We start from the raw sequence: 25,400 nt of genomic DNA on the forward strand, positions 1-25,400 counted from the left end.
CAGAGCTGCTGACTCTGTGTGAAGGTCTCTACTGGAAAACAACCTTGCTCCAACTTTTTTTTCCAAGCCTCTTCCTAGATAGTCAAGTTACAGGCTGGTTTATTTAAGGGGGGGCATTGGATGGTAGCCTAATGAAGGTATCAACCTGCAAAATAAATCTGAGCCCCTTTCCTGGAATTCTTCATGGGCAACAAGGTGGAGAAGTGCTTTGGCTGGGGAATATTGCAAGGTAAGAGATTTTCTGCACTTTTGAAAACACGGGAGTGTGTTGTGTTACACCTTTGAGTAAGGAGGTTTAGCTTTGCAAATACTGCTAGCAGTGGAAACACATGAGCTGCTGGATAAATCTGAGCAGCTTTCTCCCTGCACTGTTTCTTTTCAATCTCTGTATGCTGCATGAAATCAATACATTTTGAACAGATTGCAAATATTTGAATAACAGGGTAGAAAATTTCCTATGTGAGGACTGACAGCTATCGCTGTGTTTGCTTTTTCTGCCTGAATTTTGTGATTCTGTGAGGTTTATTGATACTCAAAGGCTGCAATCTAGCTGGCTATCTTTCCACTAGTGTTGCAGGCTTTTAGCCTCAGAAAACTATGGGGCTTTGTTATATTTTAGCACTCTAAGTCTGGTTTCTGTGCAAAGGAGGAGCCTCTGTGGGAATGAGCTCACCCTGCAAGGAAACAAAGGCGAGTGTGAGTCTGTTTCAGGCCAGATCCCAGCCCAGAGTGCACTTGCTTTTTAGTACATAATATCCAGTTCTTATTCTCACTCCTGTGCAAATTTCTGGTGGCTTCCTGATTTGTCTGAGTAAGGTTGTAAGATCTCTTTCCTTTTTGTAGTTCCTTCCAAATAAGCCTAATTTTAAAGGCTCACATGAACCAGGAGTTACTGTCTAGAATGTTGTAGTTCTGCTAGGACAAAAACTGCTTTTGGGGTTGGTAGTAGCTGGCATCTTCCAGGCAGCAAAGAATAAAACGTTGTACTTGATTATGTGCCTGTTTGTTCTGTAAATCACTGCTGGGATAACAACTGTTGGTTTTCAATGGTTTGGCTTCCTGAGTGATTGTGCTGTGCCCTGTGATCAAATTAACACATTTTTATTGCCAAGATCAGCGTTTATTTTAAGGCACATTTCAGCAGGCTGTCATGCATTCAGAAAGACAATTTCTGTTGGTTTTCTCCTTTTTTCCTGACGGGACAAACCGTGTGCATTATCTTTGTCTCCATGTGCTCAGCTGCAGCTGATGCTGCTGTGAGACAGGAGCAGTCCTCACTGTGAAATCACTTGTGCTCTGCACAAGGTTTTGGCCTTGATCGATTTATGTAGAAGCTTTGCAGTGCCTTCTGAGTAGGTAAAAGCAGAATTGCTTCGAGTTTTTGTGCATTTATGTCTTGTCTTCAGTTTGTGCCTGTGTGTTTCTTGCAGACCTGAAGGTTTGGTGTCAGTGGTGGAGTTACAGTGTTAGGATGGATTAGGTGATGGAAGGAAAAGGAGCCGTATTCTACCTGCCAGCTGCTGCTTTGGCTCTGGGATGTTCAGTACTCACCTCTTCCTGGCTCAGGCTGTCCAGTGGTCCCACCTGGCGACTTGTTCTGGGGCTGTGGGTGGCTGAGTGACCCTGATCAGGAGGCAGATGGCCACGGGCAGGTGCGCCCAGCCCCCTGAGTCTTTCAAAAGCACACTCAGCAGCAGGGAATGTAAATGCATCTTGCATAGCTTTGTTTCCACACTGCCCCTCATTCCTTTCCCTCCATGTTTTTGTTACACCATTCCTGTAAGAATTTAGCTAATCTATTCTTTTTTCTTCTCAGTGTTTAACCCTCTTTTTGTTATGTTTTGGAGCCTCTGCCAGGTCCCAGAAACTGCTGGTGAGCTGCTGAGCTCTCACCAGCTCAGCCCAGTGTTGGGGGAGCTTGAGGTGGGTGTCAGAAACTGTCCCTGTTCAGTGAATGCTTCCCCCTTCTTTAAGTCTTAAATTGTGTCTTTGTACGAGGAGGTGATGTGATCCAGAGTATCTGCTTTTGGGGGAGAAGTAAGGAAGCAGTAAGAAAAAGTACTGGTAAGGAAGGCAGGGTGAGAAACCTGCACAGTCAAGTTGTTGCTTTTCACAGCTCTCTATCCCCTGGGCAGGCCACCTTCTCTGCCTGCCTGGAGTGGGGAGGTGTTTGGGCTGGGACCTTGCTGAGAGGGAGCTGGAGGCACATTGCAGTGATGACCTACACCCAGAGCTTTGCCAGGGCCTCCTCCCCATTCCCTCATCCCCTCGTCCTGGGGGGACTGCAGGGAGCTGGGCCAGTCCATCCCTGAATCCACACTGGTCTGGGTTTGTTCAGTCCGTTGCTGTCATGTGGAATCTTTACAGGGATTTTCTTTCCTGGAAGGCACCCGAGGCTTTGTATGTAAACAAGGTTTTCTGACTCTGATTAGAAGATTTTTCTCAGCACTTCTCACTGTCATGGAAACAAAGGCAGAACAAACAAAGCACATTTTTCTAAGGCGATGACTGAGATCTAACACTGACCTATTGTGATATGAAGACCTTGATTTCGTTTCCAGCTTTCTCTGGAGTCAGTGTAGTGACACAGACATGAGCAGGGATGAGCATCACTCCCGTGGCTTCCAAAGCAGGGAGGTGAGGGTGCAGCTGGCCAAGGGGTGCTCTGTGCACCCAGTGTAGAGCTGCTCTGTAAACAGCTGTATAAGCACAGTAAGTCCTTAGACAGAATAGTAGCTGGGAAAATATGGTTTATAGGTTGTGAATGCAAAAAAAGGGGCTGGCAGCTGCTTGGAGTTTTGTACGCTAAATTTTGCAGGCTTAGCTGGGAGTTCCTCCAGCACCTGGGTCACATGCAGTGCCTTGCTTGTCTTCTCTTCCCCGAGGCTGTGGAGGTACCAGAGGAACCCTGGTTGTGAGCAATGGCCAAAAAAACAAGTTCCACCAGTCAGGCATTTTGCAACTGAATGCAGTCGTGCTGGCTGGTGACCCCAGACAGCCATGCAGCAAAGGGGTGGGTGAAGAAGGGACCTTTGGAATTTCAGCTTCAGAGCAGGATGTGATGAGTTTTGCTGGCAAGTCAAATCAGTTCATGAAAATTTAGGGTTTTCTAACTCCTTGAGATCAGGTGGATTTTTAGGAGGTCGTGTGTGTGTGTTTGTGTGTGTGTGCGCGCTCAGCTGTGTTCCTCAATGGCTTGGTCAAATTCCTGGTTAGATTTTAAGGGACAAAATAAAATCCAGTGTTATTTTTATAAGGTTATTAGCACTGATCTAAGAAGGTTAAATGAAAAAAGCATTTGCAGTTTTTTAGCTTCTCCAAATCTTTTCTTACCCAAATTTTTCAACGCTGAATAATTTTGTTCTGTGAGTTATTCCCTTTACAAATAGGTATTTTAAATGTAAATCCTGAAATCTTATCTTGGATGAATTCTAAACAGAGCTTGACAGAGAGCTGCAGTTCAGCTTGCTGGCAGTAACTCCAATAGTCACTAAACATGAAAACGTCTGAGTAGCTCACAGCACACTTCCAGCAATTCAACTCTGCACCAAAAAAATGTCTTTTAAAGGATTAGATTCTGCTCCAGAAGGAACAACTGGAACGGCTCTGTATTCTTTTTTCCTGGTTTGCTTTTCTTGGTCTGACTTTACTTAGTGTTTCAAGGTAACAGTCCTGTCCCTGGGCTCCTCTTTTGGTAAGAAACAAAGTGGTTTATGTTAAAATACCTTTAGTGAGATGTAAGAAGAGAGTAACTGGAGACATGGGGGAGGTGGGTGATTAATAGTAGTATAGAACACATTAATTAAATTCACTTCTCTTGAGGTAGATTTCTATCCAGAAAGGAAAACTGTGCAAGGGTCTGTGTGTGCTTTCTGGGTTTCTGGCCCAGCTCTCGCTACTGTAGGAAATCCCAGGAGAAAACAGTGGAAGCTGTGGTATTTACTGTCTCATGTTATAGCACATTTAAGTTTTCCTCTTAAATTTGAAGGTGCTGTGAAGTTTCAGTCATTTTGTACCTTGATCTTTTTCGTTGTTGTTGTTGTTGACCCGTCAACCCATAAATAGTTAAATTTTTAAATAGAAGAGGATAATTGCCATGTTTCCACTTGAAATATTGTAGAGCCCCAAGGCCCTTTCTTGGACAAATGTATATTTCAGCAGCTCATTGTAATTTTGGTTTTGAGTGAAGATCCAACAAAATTAAACTCCACACCCATCCGTAGAGAAAGGTGCATTTTCAGCCTTCAACAATAGCTTTATTTAGAAGGATTTTAATGACTCCTTTGCAAAGGGGGAAGGTTTCTGCAGTGAGAGGGGCTGTCCTGAGGATCACAGAATGACTTCTCGTGCTGTCCAAGTTGACAAAGGAGAGCCAGTTGTGTGGATGATGATTATGCAAGATGGAAAAGTGCTGATAGACTGTGGAAAAATACAAGTCTGAGCCTAAGAGCTTTGCAGAGCTGTTTGAAAAAGCAGCTTGGAGCAGTTGATCTGGGGCTGCCCGTGGGGGATGGATGTGTAGCAGCAGTGCTGTGTTGGGGTGAGCAGAGTGAGGTGGGGAGGCACAGGAAGCTGCTTGGGCTGCTGGCTTTCATGGAGAGCAGGAGGCAGCAGCGTGGCAGTTTTTAAGTGGTGGCAGGGGTGGGTTGCAAGTGGGTGGCTGTATAATTTTTGTATATAATAAACTTTTAAGAATTTAATTTTTTTTTTAATTTGCAATTTTCAGTTATCAAAGTAACGTTTCAGGTGATTGATCAAATAAAGAAAGGAAAACCCAAACATTTCAACTTCAGGTTATGGTTGAGTAGACTTCTGCTGACATCAGAAATTTTTAATTGCACCAGCTAAATTACAAAGATGCTATCTGGGCTCTGGGAGCCAAGAACACCATAATTAGAGCTGTTAGATGCCCCATTCTGCCTCCTCACTTTTGACTTTAACCATCAAGGCACTGGATCCAGGTAAAAATGAACTAATTTACGTGGAGGGCTTGGGGTGGTTTCAAGAGCAGCTGAAACAAATGCCTCAGTGTGTGACTGGACCTGTCCCCTGGAGGAGCCACAGCCTTAACCAGAACCTGTGGCTTCATTGCATTACTTTGTCTATGTTGGGTGCTCACAAAGTGCCTTGCACTGACATTTAGTTTGGAGAGTTCAGTGAATTCTACCAGCCCTCTCTAGTGCTGTTTCAAAGGGCAGCATCAGGAATTGTTTCTGTAGGTTTACAAAATTATTTTCAGTTTCTTAAGGTGTTTTCATGTTTTCTTACATGCTGTTGTTTCTTCTAGCTAGAGACTGAGCTGAAGTGATATTTATTAAGTAAAGCTATCTGGGTTTAGACAGGTATGTGTGTTTACACATCCTACCTTGGCAGAATAGCTTGGGCACCAGAGTCACCAGCGTGCCCACGAGAGCTGTGCTGCTTAGCTTGTGGCACCCAGAATCTATCCAGATATCTATCTTCAGGCCTCAGAACAGCTATCTTTTTTAATTTAGTAACAGATTGAAAATACAGAGTTGGAATAGTTCATAATTTCCACCAGAACATAAAGGACCTAAAGCCCAGGATACCCAGGGGGGGAAAGCACAACCACCAATGTATTCAGGTGCATGTTTCTACCTTTGTCCTCAGGCACATGTCCCAGTCCAGATTGCACACCTGAAGCCAACAGGACTGGCTGATGGCAGAAAAACTGCTTATGATTAACATGAAACACATTCTTTAGGTGCTGATTAACTGGGGTAGCTTAAGAATTGTGAGTGCTCAAAAATGAAATGTTTCGGTTCCTATACACTGAAGATGGGACTAGGAGGCAGGCAGAGAAAAATGATTGTATTTAATTTCTTTTTCCTGCCCACTGCCATATCTCCATAAGAAGGAAATGAAACTGTCAAACACAGAAGGCCTTGGCATTGATGATATTATTCCTGTTATGATTGTTAATTTTTATAGGTTCGGAAATAGAAAATAAGTTTGTTGCTACACAAAACTTTGGAAAACAAGAAGCATATTTTTTTTATTCAGTGATTTTATTAACAATTTTAGTACCTTATTTGTAGACTTACCTAGGAATTGTAAATTCTTTATGTGGTAGATTTGGAAAGAGAAATAAATATCAGTTATAGGACCTGTTTTCAGAACTGAAATTTAGAAGTAATATGGCTTTCAATATTTTGCCTTGTGATATTTAATTGCCTACTCTAAATAAGAAAGTGCTTCAAAGAAGTCTTTCAGTCCTTTTCCAGATTTTCAATTCCCCCCCCTAACATTTCTTGGCATGGGCAGCACATCTTTCATTCAGTTATGCTGGAAAAGATTTTTCAAAACAGCAAATAAAACTGGTGTGTCAAATTTGCCTGCCTGGCTTTCTCAGATTCAGGAGGTCTCACAATGTGAATTTTATTTTAACATGGATTTCTATTTTGTATTACACGTTTTATCCAGCTGAACGCAAATCTGGGAAAAAATTCTCTCTTTCCTTTGAATTGTAGCATCAGCAACACTGTAGACTGCAGTGTTCCTTTACAGTGACAAGAGCTGGAGTGTCTGCAGGTTTATCAAATAACCTTTGGAAAATCCTGGAAATCCTGTAACTGGGACAGTCCTGGGAGTCAGTCAGGGCTGGCTGCAGTGAATTCTCACGAGCTGGAGAAAAGATGAAGATGTGAAGGGTGATGAAGATGTGACCCCAGGGCTCCATCTAAAAGGGCCTGTGGCAGGGGCCAGCAGTGTGTTCTGGTTTCCCTCCCCATCCCTGTTCCAGCAGAGCAATGTGGCTGAGCACCCCAAATTTCCTTTCCTGGCTTGCTGGAGCTGTTGATCTGAGCCTCCCAGCTGGCTCATCTGCAGGGATATGGGAGAAGGGGCACAGCTGACTGTGCTGACACATTGATGAGGACCTTCCCTGGGAGCAGAGCAGTCAGCAAGGAGCACTGCCAGCTGTAACCCTTCCTGTGACATGCAGAGGAGGATGTCCCTGTGGCCACACTCATTTGTGGTTCAACAAATTGTGCTGTTCTTCGAGCTGTGCTCAGTTCCCTTGTATAGGTGTGGGTGAACATAGCGCTCCCAAGTAAGAAAAAGCAATTAAAATTATTAAAGCAGCATTAAAAGTCACTCAGGAAGGTGTTTTGTAGTGCTAAGTGGGAAAAAATGAAATGCTTTCCATTTCAAAGCTGACAAAGTTTATGTTGAAAGGCTATAGTAAATCAGTGTGAAGCTCTGAATAAAGTTCAAGCAAACAGAGGTAGTTTGCCTTTCTTTACACAGTTCTCTTAGCACAGATTAAGACAGTTCAGGTTTAAATGCAAATGTTAACTGCTCAGTATATTGATTTGTGAATATAGCTTACACATACTGCCCAGCCAGAAACCTCTGTGCAATCTCGTTGTTACAAGCCTGTAAAGCAAACAGAAATGCAACAGTGAGGACAGTCTGGAGATCCCAAAATCTGAAGCTGAGGTTATGAATAGCTAGAGAGCTGCCAGGTGATGAGCTCTTAACCTTTTGCAAATGACCTGATATGTGTGTGTGTATATATATATATATATATATATATATATATATATATATATATATATATATATATATATATATATTTACATTTCCAGATTTCCAGCAATAGTTATCCAATGGTCTGAAATGCCTTCACAGAGCTCCTTCCAGGATAATATTTCAGTCCCAGCTTCATTGTTCTTGGAGATGGAGCACTTGTAAGCCAATATATAAATCTCTTCCTTGAGCAGCTTACTTTTACAGGCATTTTACAAGCTGGAGCATCTGGCTCCATTTTTAGATCATTTTGATTCTTTCTGTTCTAACAATCAGTGATTCAGGCAAGGTCTCTTTTTTTGTTTGGTTTTTTTTTGTTTGTTAATTTTGGTTTTGTTTTGTTTGTCCTAAACTTCCAGTGACGCATTTCTCATTTACTGGAAAATGTTGAAGCTATCACATGCTGGAAGAAGGTAGTCCTGAGTAGTTGCTCTTCTTGGAAAGGGTGCTGCAGCTCAGGAGGGTTATTTGCCATCTGAAGGACTGAACTTTTAGTTGCTTAAGTTCTTTGAGGCTGGTGATACTGTTGATGGTAGATCCAGGTTGTTGCCCAGGTCTGTGGAACACCCAGGTACAAAAGGTTGCTTCAGGGTGAATTCTTTTTCCTTGCATTTTAAGTTCCACCTCCGTGTTACAGCTTAGCAAGTCAGTGCTGTGCCTACTTGGAGATCACAAATCATGGAATGATTTGGTGTGAAAGAGACCTAAAAGATCATCTTGTTCCATCCCCCTTCCACTATCCCAGGTCACTCAGAGCCCCATCCAGCCTGGCCTCGGACACTTTCCAGGGATGGGGTGGCCACAGCTTCTCTGGGCAGCCTGTGCCAGGGCCTCACCATCCCCCAGGAAAAAACTTCCCCACTAAAATCCCTTCATGGCTCTACTTTCCCCCCGCTCTGGGGCTGCAGGCACACATTTCAGCTGAGTCAGGAGGAGCTGTGTCACTGGTGCCTTGCCTCTGTGATGGCATGCACTGGCATTTCTGGCAGCCACAAGTGGGCTAGGGGTTGTAGAAATAATGCAATTTTCCTTTTGAATCATGTCTTGTCTTTTGACCCTTGTTTTCTCCCTCTGTTGTGCTTTTCCTCCAGCTGGGATGACAGCAGCTCTGTCAGCAGTGGGATCAGTGACACCATAGACAATCTCAGCACTGATGACATTAACACCAGCTCCTCCATCAGCTCCTATGCCAACACACCTGCCTCCTCCCGCAAGAACTTAGATGCACAGGTAAGAGCTTTGCTTTATTCAGCTAACATTGATATTTGTTATTTCCTCTGTGCAGGAGGGGTAATTGTTTTACATTGCTGAACTTGAACACACAGCCAGCCTTCAGTATAGACAGTATCAATAACAACCACCTTGTCATCCATGGCATTTGCAAATATTTCCTCTGTGGGTGGAACCCAAGGCATCTCTGCCGTGGTGATGTCACAACAATTGGGTCTTGCCTTCCTAGAGGCACTGCTGCACAGAAAACAGATGTAAATGGGATTTTATATAGATTTTTTTTTTAGATCTGAAATGCTATTCTGTTTTTCTTTTAAATAATAGAATACAATAAAGTAAACGTCAAAGTTCAAAGGTTGTTTACACGTTCATCAGAAATGTAAGCATGTTATGCAAATGAAATTGATTTTATTAAATTTGAAGGCTTTCTGTGTTTGCCAGCATTTCGTAGGAGGATAAACTTTGCCTCCATCAGCAGGATACAGGTACACTTTGTGCTCAGACACCACACATCCAAAGGGTGGAACAAGTGAAGGCATCTGACAATTTTTCATTGATCAAACAAATTGCATGACACAGAGATTTGCACTAATACAAACTGCATTTTTTTTACCATTTCCATAGATTGTTGTTTGGGAAAGTGCAGGACTAAAAGGTCCAGCTTTGTTCTGGTCCTGCTCGAGGGATTTGGGTGCTGTGTGCTGCAGGCACTGGGATGTGGTGACCTGGCAGTGCTGCAGGTAGAGGAGAGGGATGTCGGTATGACCTGCTCCTCTGTTTCTTCCCTCTTTTAATCTTCTCCGGTCCTTTTCATCAGTGGGTCCTAAATCTGTTTTTGACATCAGTTTTGATGGAGGCCTGTGGTTGCTGTGAAGTATTGCTCTGTCTCCAGAGCTGTGGTGCAAGCACAGAGTAGTCTTTGTTCCCCTGCCATGCAGTGCATATTTGAGCCTACACAAAGGATTTCCAGGTAGCCTCTGTTTGCCTATCAGCGACTGCACAGGCACTTGGAACTGCTAATGCAAGTCCCATATAAGCTGAGAGGAGTTTAGATCTATCAAGCATGTTTTTCAGTACCTGACAGAGAGTAAGATGGACAACTAGAAGTATTTTTTGACAATTGTTACTGTCTCAACATTGTAATGCTGTTGGGGCGGAAAAAAAAAGGAAGACTGAGGGAGATGTGACTTAAACATTAACCTGAGGAAAAAAAAAATAGAAACTCATGTGACTTCTATCTTCTGATGGATCAGATTCTTGGAAACACCTCTGAGAGATCAAAATCTCTGTTAAAACTCCTCTTCCTCCTCCACAACTATTACGGTATCCAAGAGGGTGCAGACAGACACCAGAAGAAAAGCACCTGGAGCTTGTTCAGGCAGTAGAGCATAGTTATTGGCAGAGGAAGCTGGGAGCCAAGAATGTACAAGTGGTGTTTGCAGTTTTTTGGTGTGAAGTGTGCCTCTGACCTGCTTCTCTCCTCAGTTTTCATGAATGACAATCCTTATTCCAGGTATTCTGTTTTCTGCAAATTATTGCCCATAAAATAATTCATTTTCAATGGAACAAACTACCTGAATCTTGTCAGCCAAGGGGATGAAAAGAGCTTGGAGTGCTGAAATGCGTGGCTTGCGGGGTTTATTTTTTGCTGCCAGTTGTAGACCTCAGAGCTCATGATGCAGTGGATGCTGCAGAGACACCTTTTCTGTCTTTGCTGAAGGACTCTGTGGTGGCCAGTGCCCAGGTTTGCCTTCCCCAGGACTAGCACACATTTGCAGAGGGATGTGGACTTTTCTTCTGAGGGTGTCCCTTGCTTTGCTTCCCCTAAACAGTAGGTGCTTTTGAGCTGCTGTGATTCTGTCACATCTCTTTCAGAGGTTACAGAAGTTGGATTTCAGATAATTAAGGAGGGAGCTTGAAGCCATTACATGTGCAGCTGGGAGTCCAAGCAAATAATGCAGCAACATCAAAGGGAGAGAGTCTGAACATGTCAGAGTCTGCTGATAAAATCAGTAACTCAGGCAGAATCATCTCTGCGAAGGAAGGCATGGTTGCAGTAGGAAAAAATCTCTGTTGAGATTTCTCTCTGCTTTTCAGAGCTGATGAGTACCCCATGCTCCAGAAACTGCAGTTTCCCCTTCCCCATCTTTGAGTAACAGGACTTAAATATGATATTAGCTCTGTCTTCAGAGACATTCATAGCTGTATCCTCTTTTTATAGCGATGCAGTGAAGATGTTTGTAACTTGTTTCTGAACAAGCTGGTGATGGGAATCAGAATTTGCCTTGCCACATTCCCATGTCCTGCTGCGATTATGCCAAGTACCAAACCACTTAATGTAGTTACAGGAGTTTTGGCACCCTAGTATTTTTCCTTTTTATTGCACAGGATTAGATAAGTTACCTTTATCACAGTACTACATATAGTGTGTTTTTAAAGTCACAGAATATGCATACTTTTAAGAGAAATTAAGACCTGGTGGGCATTTGTACTTATTTAACTGAAATAAGATGGGAGAAAGAGACCAAGTAACAAATTCAATCACGTCATGGTAAAAAGATGGGAAGATAGAAAGGTTCCTTCAAATAGAAAACTGCAGCATCCCTGAGCAGTTGGATAAGACATCTTCTCAGGAAGGATGGGTTTGATCCCTTCGCAGCTTCAGATTTGCAAAAAGTTTATGAGTGAGCTGAGAAATCCTGGTGGGTTTGCTCTCAGCTTGTGCTCGCTGTGTCTTGCCATGACCTCCAGCCAAGAGCATTTCCACTTTTACCCTTCTGGGTGGGTGGAGTTTCAGCTGCAATGCCCAAGCCAGGTTTCACTGTGTTTTGGTTTTGCTTCCTTAGTCATGTTTCTGTGCTGTTCTCAGTGTTTACCATTAAACAGAAACATCTCTGGCCAGGGGGTTTCAAAGGTGGAGGTGCAGCATTTCAAAGGCTGCAGGAAGGCTTTGGCCGTGGGTGTAGTAGTAGAATAAAAGGCAGGAGAGCAAAGGTAGGGGACTTCTTGCAGTGCTGTTTTCTCTGTGGAGACTGACTGTACTACCCTTACAGATTAGGGGAGGGGAAATAGAAGGTACAGGAATATTTCCTAGTCAGCCAAAACTAGAATAAGGCCTTTGCTGGCATGTAGGTGTATTTCTTGTTCTTGAACACTCACAGTGCATACACACAATTCCAGACAAGGAGCTTGGAACAAGATACTGAAGTGACCATGTGAGGAATGGTGTGTTTGAGGTGGCTTTGTTGGTCGATTGTTTGGTACTTTTTGCCTGTGCTCTCTTCCAGGATTTGTGAACGTAGGAGCTGTTTGCATGAAATAATGATTTTGGAGAGGCACAGGACATAGGAACAGTGACACTGTGAATTTATTACACACCTACTGATGGTCAGAAATAGAAAGATGTCCCACCAGCCCCAAATCTGGCAGGCACAGGAAGAGAAGGGAGTTAGAAAGCAGAGATCCATTCAAGCCTACACTGGGTTGCTCTCTTTGAATGGAGAGGTAGGGAAACAAGCACAAGGAAAGTGCAAGAATATAATATTACCTAAATCCATAATTCAAAATGCAGGTTAGTCTAATGACTCAATATGTAGATAAATAACCCAAGCCCTGTTTCCTGACTGAAGAAAGACCACTGTGATATGTGGTGTCAGCTTTCACACGCTGATCGCTTAACTAGTTTTTCAGGCTTTAAACAAAAAGCAGTTACAGTAAAAAGCAGAGGAAATTCAACCACAGTTCCCCTGAATTCTTTAATATTAATGGTGTGATCTGGTAGGTAAAGAAAAGTCATAAACTTAGAACAGTCTTTAGGAACTTAAAAGCTGAAAAGCGTTGTAAATAATCTTACAGCTTCTCCTGTGCTGTGTTTTTCTGATTTTCCAAAAGGAATAAAGACTGTGAGCTTTATAATGCTTTGGGATATTTAAAATAATTTCCTTTTAAATAAATTATTCCTTTTGCCTACCACACAGTTCTGAGCACATTCATCTTCTGCTGAGGCTGCAGGGCAGAAAGGTGGCATCAAACCTCACCAAAACCCATCAGCCTGTACTTTGGAACTGCAGTCAGGTCCTGAATTGTCAGTCTCTTTCATGGTGCTGTGGTGGTTGGAGAACACTTCAGCTATGAATTTTTTATCCCGATCAGAGTCAAATGTGTGGATATTTGTCATTTGTGCCTGATCACAAAATGTTTGGTTGTGGTGTTACCACATTCATCAAATTTAATCAACAGCATTTGACAGGAGTCGAATTCTGGAAGAGTAATCATTGGCAGTGGGAAATATTAATGCATGGGGAATGTATAAAGTATACACATATATACAGGGTGATATATTTGATGTAAGCATTTCCGAGATTTTGGCAAAGGTTTGCTAATGAGAAATTTTTCTATTTAATATTGAGCTTAGCAAGATTCTCCATGAGAGACTGGTAACACAATCAATCTGCAGGAGAAACAGAAGTAATATAAGTATTGAAGTCAGTCTCGAATATTGTTAGAAAGTTTTTCTGCAGTCCCTGGGTTGCTTCTACTATGTTAGGTTAGAATTAAGAGCATTCCACATATTCGGATCTGTTCCAAAAGCTGCCTGCTCATGCTCTGGAGATCAGATTGCCAGACAAGAGATAAGAAAGCAGCAGGAACAAAGGAAGGCTGGCTGCACAGGTTTGAAATGCTCTTTTGGCATTGCAGTAAAAAGGTTTGTCAGAAATTTGAGATGGAGGATTATGAATGTCATGGAGCTGAATATGTCCTTTATACATCAAGTAGGGGGTTTTTCCCCTTTATTTATTCCAAGGAGCATGGCCGTTGTGGTTTTTTGTATTTTTCTTATAAAGCATCTTAAAAAAATATGTCATTGCTGGGGTTAATTTCTTGCTGTGACATCTCTTCATCAAAGGCATGTCATGTTGGTACTCAGAGATGACTGCTGAGCTGATTAATCAGGGTGATGGTTCCTACTTACAAAGCTTCTTAAAAGAAAGACTTGCTCTGAAAGTTGCCTTGCAATTCCTTATCTGTCCTAGACCGATGCAGAGAAGCATTCCCAGGTGGAGCGGAATTCCTTATGGTCCGGTGATGAAGTCAAGAAATCCGATGGGGGATCTGATAGCGGCATAAAAATGGAGCCGGGATCCAAATGGAGGCGGAACCCCTCGGATGTGTCGGATGAGTCTGATAAAAGCACTTCTGGTAGGAAGAACACTGTTATTGCCCAGACGGGCTCCTGGCGGCGGGGCATGTCAGCTCAGGTTGGCATTACCACACCAAGGCCTAAACCTTCAACCACCTCAGGCACGTTAAAGACACCTGGAACAGGTGAGAAAAGGCGTAAGATGTAAACAAGCCAAAAATGCGTTCGGTGTGAAAACAGTTTCAATACTTTGCAAAGGCAGAACCTGAACTTCAGGGTAATCCTGTCTGTATTTTTAGGCATTGCTTTTACCTAAGCAGCATCTTGTATATCCACATTTCTATTTCTGTCTGAAAATGTTTATTTCGAATTAGTACGACCTGCCAGTTGTTTTCATGAAAAACTCTGGTCTTAAGCCAAACTATTTATTTGGCACAGTATTGCTGTGTGAAGAATGAATAATATAATTTTAGTTTTTGAAATCACTGTTAACCAAGAGCATACAGTATATATGGTTGAGGAGATTTTTTTTTCCCACCTTACTAAACAAGGATGTTTGTTTATACTAAACATGATTTCTGGCTTTTCTTGTAAGTGTATTAATGATTTTAGCACTTGCAGATGTGTGAATGAAAATTGATTGAATATGCATAATCAAGCAATATAATTTAATACCTCTCTTTTTATTAGGTCAATTGTATATGAAAAAGTTAGTTCTATACTGTTTTGAGCAATACAAATGCTTTAACAATGCCTTTTAGGGAAATTATACTATCAGCCTAACACTACTAGTGCATAACGACAGAAATGATTGATCTGTGGTAGCTACAGAGGGGAACTTTTTTTACTTATCTGTCACTATGATGTGAGGCTGTTCTGCTTTTCATATTCTCAAAGGCAAAGGCACCACATACTTTCTTTGGCAAGTCTGCATGTGTAACTCACTAGAGTGGCATGTAACTTCAGTGCGGACTAGATCCTAACTTTGAACCGCGCTCCAGTGGCTAACGCGCTTTTGCTTTTCATGCTGCTTTGAGTTTCATCATTTGCTTGATGTTTTCAAGTCATTAAATATTAGAATTCTTTTTCTATTTTTGTAGGGAAAACTGATGACGCCAAGGTATCAGAAAAGGGTAGACTATCTCCTAAAGCTGGACATGTTAAACGTTCCCCATCAGATGCAGGACGCAGCAGTGGTGATGAATCCAAAAAGCTTCCCACAAGTAACTCTAGGACAGCTGCTGCTAATGCTAATACATTTGGATTTAAGAAACAGAGCGGGTCGGCCGTAGGCATGACCATAATCACTGCCAGTGGGGCAACTCTCACCAGTAGATCGGCTACCTTGGGAAAGATCCCCAAGTCATCTGGACTCATGGGTAGGACCACTGGTCGGAAGACTAGTGTTGATGGCTCCCAGAACCAGGATGATGGCTACTTAGCACTTAGTGCACGAACTAATCTTCAGTACCGTAGCTTACCCCGGCCCAGTAAATCCAGTAGCAGAAGTGGAGCTGGGAATAGGTCTAGCACGAGTAGCATAGACTCCAACATAAGCAGCAAGTCAGCTGGGTTGCCTGTCCCTAAAATCAGAGAGCCCGCCAAGGTAATCCTTGGAAGCTCTCTGCCAGGATTAGTCAATCAGACTGATAAAGAGAAAGGGATTTCGTCTGACAACGAAAGCGTGGCTTCATGTAATTCTGTTAAAGTGAACCCTGCATCACAGCCTGCTGCTAGCGGAGCTCAGAGTACCCACCAGCAAGGAGTCAAGTACCCCGATGTGGCCTCTCCCACTCTGCGCAGGTAGGCAACAAATTCCTCGGTTCTGCAGTGGTGTTAGTGCGAGCTGAATGAGCAGGACTCTGCCAGCCAGGCCTGGCTGGCTTTGGTGCAGCACTTTCTATTTAGTGTCCTACTTCAAGGTCTTGGTATTTACGTTTAATTTCACATAAACAGCTTGGCCAGTGTTGTGGATACTTAGGACGTCACGCGACAGCAGCAGAAGTCTAACATTCAGGAAAGGAAAACAAACCTGTCTGGCAGCTTTGGCAATTACAATTTGAGTCACCTTGTTGCAGAAATCATACCTGGATGCTTTCATCTGTGCAGATATCACAGATATAAGGATTTTCTTACCTGAAGGTTACTGAAGAGTTCTTGCACAGATGTATATGTAACAAACCTGGAAATATTCCAGTCATTGATCAAATAAACTAACAACTGGAGGGTTATCTCAGATTTTCATGATGGCAGTGACATTGACCTACCAGGCTTAGATTCACCCAAAGCAAACTATTATAACTTGTGTGGATTAGCCCTGTATGGTGCAAGACTCAATATTTTAGTCTGTGAAGAAGAACCCTGAATAAAGTTACTGTCTAAGCTGGGTTAAATTTTCTTATTTAATACTACTTTTTGGACAAAAACCCCATCTGTCTTCTATTTCTCCAAGAGTACCCCACATACTAACATTAACAAATAGTTGGTGAGGAGCTAATTTGCTGATGCAGTGTATATCAAAGCCTTGCTATTGGTGAAAAGTTTGGTTAATACTATTTTTCAACTGAATTTGAGTAGCTTGTGTGTTTCAAGTTGCAGTGTTTTGCATTTCATTTTGTCGTGACGCCCATAATACCCATACAGTTATGCTCCATCATCCTGCTTCCAGTGATGTGAGAAAGCCACATTCCATCTGAAGCACCAGTGCAAGCATAATGGCTGTGATGGCAGCTTAGGCTGATGCTGTAAACTGTTTTTAGATGGGTGGTTTTATTTGAAGAGTCTGTGTGAGGATAATTGAAGATACTTTATTTTGTGCCTGGTTAACAATAGATAAGCCATGTACTTTGGAACATGTGATTTTCATCAATGGCTACTTAAAAACTCCAGCAGACCTTTCACTTCTGTAGGATACACAAGGAGAAATGCAGATTTTCAGTGTTTTCAGTGATTTCAGTGGGCCTCAGGCACACTGGTAGAAATGTGATTGGGAATTTTTTATTACTAAAAAGCTGCATTGCTGACTGCGTAGTTGAAATTCTACATTAGAAATACACGAAACTTCAAAGAGCAGACACTGAGGCTCAATTTAACTATTCCCTCCTTTGATTTACAGTTTCACACTTGAATTTTCACCAGCTTGTCAAAGTTGTCATGTGTTGAAATGCATCAGAGTTGAATTGGGCCTCATCTCCTTATTACTGATTTCTAGGATGACAGTAAAGAAGATTTTGAGCTTAATTTTCGTAGTTGAGTTGCAGACATTGTTTCTTGCATATTTCCTCTTGGCCCTGTAGGGTTTTTTTTGTGTTACCCAATGAATTAGAATCCATACCTTTGTAATGGTACAGACTTACCTATTAGTTTGTGAATATATGTGACCTCCATGTTGTCATAAACGGGGGGGAGGTTAAAAACAGCTTATAAAACTGTTGTGTGGGTGTTTGGGGTTTTTGAAGCTCTGGGATGTTTTCTTTAAGAGTGGTTTCCCCAGTGCAGCTGAAGAGGTTGTATGCTCTGGCACAGGAATACCTTGGGGAATGCACTAAGCTGGTATAGCTGCTGAGTGCCGTGGAATCATGGACTGGTTTGGGTCAGAAGGGACCCTGAAAATCGTTTTATTCTGATTCCCCTGCCGTGGGCAGAGAGACCTTCCACTATCCCAGCTCGTTCATAGCCCCACCCAGCCTGGCCTTGAACATTCCAGGGATGGGGCAGCCACAACTTCCCTGGGCAGTGTGTGCCAGCGCCTCAGCACCCTCACAGGGTAGAATTTCTCCCTTATGTCTGATCTAAACCTGCCCTCTCAGTTGGAAGTGTTGTCCAGGTGCCTTGTGGCAAGTATGTAGCAGCAGCTGCCCAGCTCAGGTGTGTTTCATGCACTGGAGCTGCAGGAAGCACCTGTGCAACCTGGACACTGCTGCTGGGCAGCACTGGGCTTGCTCCAGGTGCTGCAGGTGCCCAGCTCTAACACAGCCTGTGTTTCTGGGAAGTGATGGACAAAGTGACTTGGTGTCCATGTGTCCAACAACCTGGGCATGCTCCAAAGCAGGGAAAGTTCTGCCTGGTGCATTCCCACCCCAAAGTCTTCAGGGACACTTGTATGTAAGCGCTGTAGTCCTCTCTTCTGAAAGGTTTCACCCATAGTACTCCACAGGGAATGATAAAAAACCAGATCTGTACAGGTATGTGTGAGGAAAACTAAGGTTCCAAGGGTAGTTACAGGAGTCAAGAGGCAGAAACAAAAGCAGTGCTTTGGGGTGGATGTTTGAAGCTGGAGTGGAAGATACACTTCCTTCCTAATTTTGAAGATCATTTTTGGAATGATTGATAATTTAGTCTGAAGCACGTCGACTACTGAGGCACTTGGGCACTTCTGAGAAGTTTCCCATTGACTGTTTATGAGGGAACTGGAGTCTTTGCTTCCTTGGCAGTGAGCTGCATCACAGGCAGCAGTGGTGCTGTGGTCAGCCTCCTCCATCCCCTCCCTCCCCGACTTCTGGAACTCACCTAGTTTTTTACTAGCTAATTCCAGGTGCCAAAAAGCAGGTAACATCACATTCTCCAGTAAAAAATACTGTTTCCAGCCAGCTTGGCTCATGGAATTAAACAAGCCTACCTTTGGTATGAGTATATTGTTGCATCCCAGCAAAAGCTGCTTCTGTACAGAGCATCTGGCGATTTGTGCAGAATTTACCTGGTCAGCAAGCTTCCAGTCTCTAGTATTTCACACATCAGATTTTTTCTCTGGTGTCCTTTTTTCTTAAGGAACAGAAGAGGATGTGGTTGTATCTTAATTCTGTGAAGCTGTATTTTAGCTTTGTGGAAGTATTGGTTGATGATTCAAAGGTGACAAACCTGAGATAGATTTGGAGCTGTTGTAAATGCCTCTGGGCTTTATTGAAAGGGACAGTGAACACAAGGAGATTGTAAAGTTGTATATGTACAATCTAGGCTCATGTACTCAGTGCTGGTTTTCTGAAGCTAAGATGAAATATAAGATATCCTTGTGTTTACCGTTATATTTTTATGTATTTTTCATGCTGTCTTCTTTTTTACAGACTTTTTGGTGGCAAGCCTAGTAAACAAGTTCCCATCACAACAGCTGAAAATATGAAAAACTCAGTAGTCATCTCCAACCCTCACGCCACCATGAGCCAGCAGGGTAACCTTGACTCCCCATCTGGCAGTGGTGTGCTGAGCAGTGGGGGCAGCAGTCCCCTCTATGGTAAAAACACAGATCTCAACCAGTCTCCACTGGCTTCCAGCCCCAGTTCTGCACACTCGGCTCCTTCCAACAGTTTGACGTGGGGTACCAACGCCAGTAGTTCTTCTGCAGTTAGCAAGGATGGCATTGGATACCAGTCTGTCAGCAGCCTTCACACCAGCTGCGAGTCCATAGACATCTCCCTGAGCAGTGGAGGTGGGCTGAGCCACAACTCCTCCAGTGGCTTGATTCCAGCCTCCAAGGATGATTCTCTGACTCCCTTCGTCCGAACCAACAGTGTGAAGACCACGTTGTCTGAAAGGTCAGTGGCTTTTTCTCTCCTTTCCATGTGTTTGTCTCTGGAGTGGGAATGAAGTCCTGGCAGCAGTAGCCAATGCTGCAGGTACAAATCAAGTAATGCCTCTTAGCAGACAGTGCAGATAAGTCTAGGACTAGAACATACAGATGAGTTATCCCCAGAAATGAGCCCAGTTCAGAGCAGGAGGATGGGTTCAGAAGAGGTTTTTATTTTGCTGTCACAGCCAATGTGACAACTTCTTTTTGCTACCAGATGGTACCTAATACTTGAATTTTGCATTGTAGGTTATCCTTCCAAAGATCTACTGTTAATTGAGGCGATACTGGTATTTTTAAAAACGCTCCAATTTTGATTTGAAAAGTCAACAGTTTCCTGTTAAACTTCTTGATTGTAGAATTTGATCACTTTCAAACAGGAAGTGATGCTGAAAAGACAAGTCCCCATCTCCGTAGCGATCCCTTGATCCCTTCTCATCCCCTCCCTGCTGTCTTGACCTATCTCCAGTTGTTCACCACAATATTTCAGTACAAGCATTCATGGGAATGCTTAGTGAATACTATTGCAAGCTGGATCCAAGTGAAAAACAATCAGCTGAATTGTATTTCAGACTGATCAGTTCCCCAGCTCTGTATAGATGAGATTCACTGGTACCTGTGGGGAGGAGGCTGAGCAGGAAGGAGGGAACAGGGCTTTTCCAGTATCAGAGCTGGACTGGTGGCACACTGAGCTGACACTGGGGTGAACTCTGCAGTGATCTCTGTGGGACCTCTTGTAGATGAAAGCAGAACCTTTCCAAGCTCTGGAAATCAGCTATGTCCTGATGCGTGGTGATGAGTTCAGGTAGCAAGATTTTTGTAGCTGCGTCTCAGTGGAGAAAATTGCACCTGAATGTAATGTTCTGACAGTTTGGGGTTCTGTTTGTGTTTTATTATAATTCCTTTTTGGTCCCTCATCTTTTCATTCTAATACTCCTTCTCTTGTTTTCTGTCTTGTTGGACTGCTCTTTCTAGCCCTCTTTCTTCCCCTGCTGCTAGCCCCAAATTCTGCCGAAATACTTTGCCCAGGAGACAGGACAGGTAATGCTGTCTCAGGACAGGAGTATGCTCAAGGCTGCAGGTTTTGTTGCCCATCTCAGTGAAGCAAATTGTTTTGTGCCAGACTGTGCTCAGTTGAGTGCTCTGTTGTGTTCGTCATCCAGGTGTGAACTGACACAAAGACATGCCAGTGAGAGTCCCTGCAAACACCCAGCTACCCACCCAAATCAATCTGGAGAGTGGCATACAGCACAGTTGGCATGTTTTTGGTGTTGCTCTCATTTCTGAACGTCCTTTGGTTTGGGGGGCTGTTTTTAACTCACCCTTCATTTCTTTGCCAAAGGCAATTTGAAAGTCATGCCCTTTTTTTTTTTCCCTACAAATCTAAACTCTCACTAGCATTTCAGCATCCCTCTGGCATGCTGCTTTTCCCACTGCCTTTCTGGCCTGTCCCTTTTGTCGTGAAGTCCCTGTGTCATTCAGTGTCGTCAGTCTCTTACTGCAGCTTGGCTCATGAGTGTTTTCCAAGTACTTAGGTACTTTACAGTCATCCTTGTGCAAATGAATGTTAAATTTAGGAAAAGATGACAAAAATGTAAGCATTCCAGCTCACTTTTTCTCACTGATGTAATTTTTATCCCAGTCCCATACTGTAACTTAGCTATAAGGGTTGTCATTTAATTAATTTACTTAACCACAGGAGTATTTTCTTTAAAAACAAATTTAACAGGCTCTGCTCATCAGTTGTAAAAACATAAACTGAAATAGTTGAGTTTTGGGCAACTGATTGGTCCATTTTACTCTGCTAATGGAACTTAGGCTAAGATTTGGAAATTTAAACAGTCTGGGCTCAGTACCTCTTTACAGTAATTGGGTGCATTCCCTTAAAGGGTGTCTGCTGAAAGAAATGATGGGAAGGTGGTTTGGACTTGAATATTCTCAGCAAGTTTTACCAATAGCCTGCTGAAAAGTGTATTTTTAAGCACCCATTTGATGTTTAAAGACCCATTTTTGTTCATTGTGGGTAGGAGAAACGGTGAAGTGAGGTTGTGAAGAGTTGTGGTTCATTGGCATGGTAGCAGCTGCATGTTTGTGCAAACCCCACCTGGGTGAGGAGGTCTGTGCATGTTTCTGTAGGGAGGCCCCAGCACCTTTTCCTCTGAAAAGGTGATGCAGATGTTTGTGCGTCCTTCGTCCTGATCTTATTCCTTCCCTTTTGTTCTTCTCTGAAGTTCTTTTCTTTTAACTTTTCTGCAGCGACCCACATCTTGATAGGAACACTTTGCCTAAGAAGGGACTCAGGTATTGGTGTTTCCACATGGTTTAACATCTTCTGTGGTGGCTTTGGAGTTTGCTTTGTGTTTCTGTTGTGGCTGGTGGTGATGGTCGCAGTTTGCAAGAGGTGGCAACAATACTCTTCCTTTTTCCTTCCTTTTTTCTTCCCTTTTTTTTCTTCCCTTTTTTTTCTTCCCTTTTTTTCCTTCCCTTTTTTTCCTTCCCTTTTTTTCCTTCCCTTTTTTTCCTTCCCTTTTTTTCCTTCCCTTTTTTCCTTCCCTTTTTTTCCTTCCTTTTTTCTTCCTTTTTTCTTCCTTTTTTTCTTCCTTTTTTTCTTCCTTTTTTCTTCCTTTTTTTCTTCCTTTTTTTCTTCCTTTTTTTCTTCCTTATTTTCTTCCTTCTTTCTTTCTTTCTTGCTTGCTTTGCTTCAATCCTCAAAGAAGGCCATTGACAACTGAGCTTTTTTCATCCTGTGGCCTCACTGCTTGAGCAAGAACTGTGGCTTTTGCTGGCTTAATTGCTGAAAAGCATCTCGAACCATCCCTGGGCTTGGTTTAAAAACAATAATGTTGTTGTTTCTGTGCCTATTGCTTGGAATGACCTGAAATAGTGTTTTAACCTTGGGAACCTTGGTGTTGTTATATAAATAGAAAAGATTTAGAAGATCTTGCCAAGCCTTTCAGGATGAAATTGGACATATTAATTTTTTTTTAATTGCTTCATAATACCTTAATCTATATCTTATGATCTATAATCTATTTAATCTATACCTTATTCTCTAGTCTCGTAGAAAAGAATAAAAAAAATCATCAAATAAACTTTCAGCTGCTGTCTTCTCACATATTTTGTACATCTGTGAGGTAGTGATTTTTATAGCATACTCTTTTTTTCCATAGATACAAGCAATTCTAGCCAGAATTACTATTAGCTATGTTAATTAAATGCTTTACGTGTTAGAGAATTTACAGAAGGTATCTCTGACAGTTTAGGAAATTCAGCTTCTGAATTGCTTAATGCAGCATCTGGGATCACTGCCTTGAAACTGCAGCTGTGATTTTTTTCTGTGCTGTGCATCTTGTTCTTCAGAGCAGCCTTGTCCCATGAAGCTGAGTACTAAAAGCCTTTCTTAAAATGGCAAATTTTTTTAATGTTTCTATGGTCCTCAACTATGTTTCTAATAAATATTCTCTTCTAAGATCAAAACATTTGAGTGCTGGAGAGGTAGGTATTAATGCTGACAATAAAATACATCTGTAGTGTGTTAAGGTAACATGACTGTTTAATACACTTTCTAAATACACTGATTTACATGCAAAGTTTAAGAGGTGCAGATTGTCAGGGATTGCTGCTGAAGTGTTGAGGCATAATCAGAAGAATGAATGTATTTTTTGAAAGCAGATTGACTTTTTAAATTATTGCAGTGTTCCCTCTGATCTAAAATAGTCTTAGTAAGTGATATCTTACTGCAGGGCATTTACTTGAAGGGAATCAAATTAATTAAATAGATAATATCAGCAAATAATAGGCTCTAAGCTTTTGGAAGGAGAGCTAGTAACTCATAAATATTTGTCCAAAGGCGATGGCATAGCCCAAGACAGAAGCTGAATTCCATCAGCAGATGAGTGTTTCCATGAAGCTCTGTTGGTACCTGTGCCCTCTCACGTAGCTCACATAACACCTGTCCTGGCACACCTATTTTTCACACACAGACACAATCAATGAAACCTAAGCTGAAGCCAGGGGTTTTTTTGCCACTGATGTTGGCATAGACCACGTTTCTGCTGTTTTCTTTGCCTTCAGATAAGGCAAAGCATAGTCTCCTTTATGATGTTTCAATGCTGTTGGTTTTGAACTAAATGGGATACCCCTCCACAGGCCTTATATGGATGTCCCTGGAATATGAAATACTGGGTCACAGCTTGTTAAAAAAAAATCTTGATAATGGCTTTGTTGACTTGAATTTGGTTATAATATCACAAAAAGTCAGCTAAGGTTATTGATGTACCAAAGTATTAAAATAGTTTTAGAATTTTGGCATAACTTAGGGAAAGGTTTTCCAAGTTACAGTTTTATTTTTAAAAAATATGATGTAGCGCACACTACATTTTATCCTGCAGTGCTACACAGCACAACTTCTACCTGTAACTTTTGGTTCACTCTGGTTTGGTTACACCTGAAGCCATAGGAAAGAAGTTTGTGGTTTGGTTTTGCAGTCTTTTCCCCCCCAAACAGAGGCGAAATGAATTAGGAGCATGTTGGAAGAGCTTGGAGCAGCTCCTTAATTCAGAATTCTATTTGGTTTAGATTATCCTTTAATTTCATGTGAGGATTCTTCCTTTTTTCTTTTTCTCTCTCTCTCTCCCACCCCAAGCCTTGTGATATTTCATGGTTGGTTTCTTTTGGTTTTTTTTAAACAAAAAAGTCAAATAAATGTCAAAGTTCATGGTGAAAAACCTGTTTGTTTTTGCAGGTATACTCCATCCTCCCAGCTCCGTAGTCAAGAGGATGCAAAGGAATGGCTCCGGTCCCATTCAGCAGGAGGACTGCAGGATACTGCTGCCAATTCTCCATTTTCATCTGGATCCAGCATAACATCACCCTCTGGAACTAGATTTAACTTCTCGCAGCTCGGTGAATAATTATCTGTTTGGATAATCACAGCAATGCATTGTGTGTCCTGAAAGCAGCATGTTGCACCAGATAATTTTCTTTCTGCAGCTCCAAGGCCCACATTGAACCTGAGGAAGCACTCTCACTGAAATGAGTGTGACTAATTAGCATTATTATCTCGTATGCCCAAAGGTGCCATTCTTGCAGTAACTTTGATTCCCTGGGACTAATCAGATTCCGTAATATAAATTGTGAGCTTTGTAAAACATTCAGTAGAGCTGTCGCTTGGTATCACACATTGGGCTGCTTAGAGGACATAGGATGTTGCCTGCAGATGTTACAACATCTATAATTCTCTAAAGTCCAAGCATTTTACTTCCTGTGTGTGCCAATCTCATCACTTTGGTATTTTATCATTGTCTTTTTCAAATGGCTCCTTGGAAAATTGCAGAAAGCTCAATCAAGCAATATATAAAAGTCAGGGGAGTTTCAAGTGAGAAAAACTGCCATTCCTTCACTTAATTTCTTTGATAAACACATTTTAAATTGAGGAAACTATAAATGCTGATTGGCAGGATCCATTAAGCATTACAGTCAACCAAAACCTGCATCAGCAGTTAATATAACCTGATTTAAAGTGCTAGTGGTGCTCATCTCTGTTGGGCTGGTTAAATATGACTTAGTTGCTTTGCAGTTTCTTCAGGTTAGTAAATTTCATCTTGAAGTAACATTTGGAAAGAAAATGCCTTTTTGTTTATGACTTTCAAAAGTCCCTCCATAATAATTAATATTATTGTTTTAAATAAATAGATTGTTTATAATAACTAATTTATAGATAATAATTAGGTGCAAAATAGTTAAGCTTGCACTTGTGAACTTCTTGTGGGAATTTGGAGCAGATTGCACAGTCACTTATTTCTAGTACAGTTTTGAGTTGCAGTAATGACATTCTAGAGCCTTTCCTTGAGTGTTCTGGAAAGAAACACATTCAATAAGTGGCTTTAAATAAACTGACACTTAGCAAAATTTCAGCTG

General features: G+C 42.1%; 1 protein-coding gene across 2 annotated transcripts in view; it reads left to right on the plus strand.

The window, feature by feature from the left end:
- Positions 1-25,400, plus strand: part of NAV2 (neuron navigator 2) — a 204,755-nt gene that overhangs the window by 145,593 nt on the left and 33,762 nt on the right. For both annotated transcript variants that reach the window (XM_084208443.1, XM_084208444.1), the window contains 7 exons: positions 8,643-8,781; positions 13,815-14,106; positions 15,022-15,724; positions 18,982-19,449; positions 20,457-20,522; positions 21,738-21,782; positions 24,226-24,386. In XM_084208443.1, coding sequence (XP_084064569.1) covers positions 8,643-8,781; positions 13,815-14,106; positions 15,022-15,724; positions 18,982-19,449; positions 20,457-20,522; positions 21,738-21,782; positions 24,226-24,386 — 1,874 coding nt within the window. The remainder of the gene's footprint in view (positions 1-8,642; positions 8,782-13,814; positions 14,107-15,021; positions 15,725-18,981; positions 19,450-20,456; positions 20,523-21,737; positions 21,783-24,225; positions 24,387-25,400) is intronic.

This window comes from Fringilla coelebs (genome assembly GCF_963513975.1).
Source record: "Fringilla coelebs genome assembly, chromosome: 6".
NCBI lineage: Eukaryota > Metazoa > Chordata > Aves > Passeriformes > Fringillidae > Fringilla > Fringilla coelebs.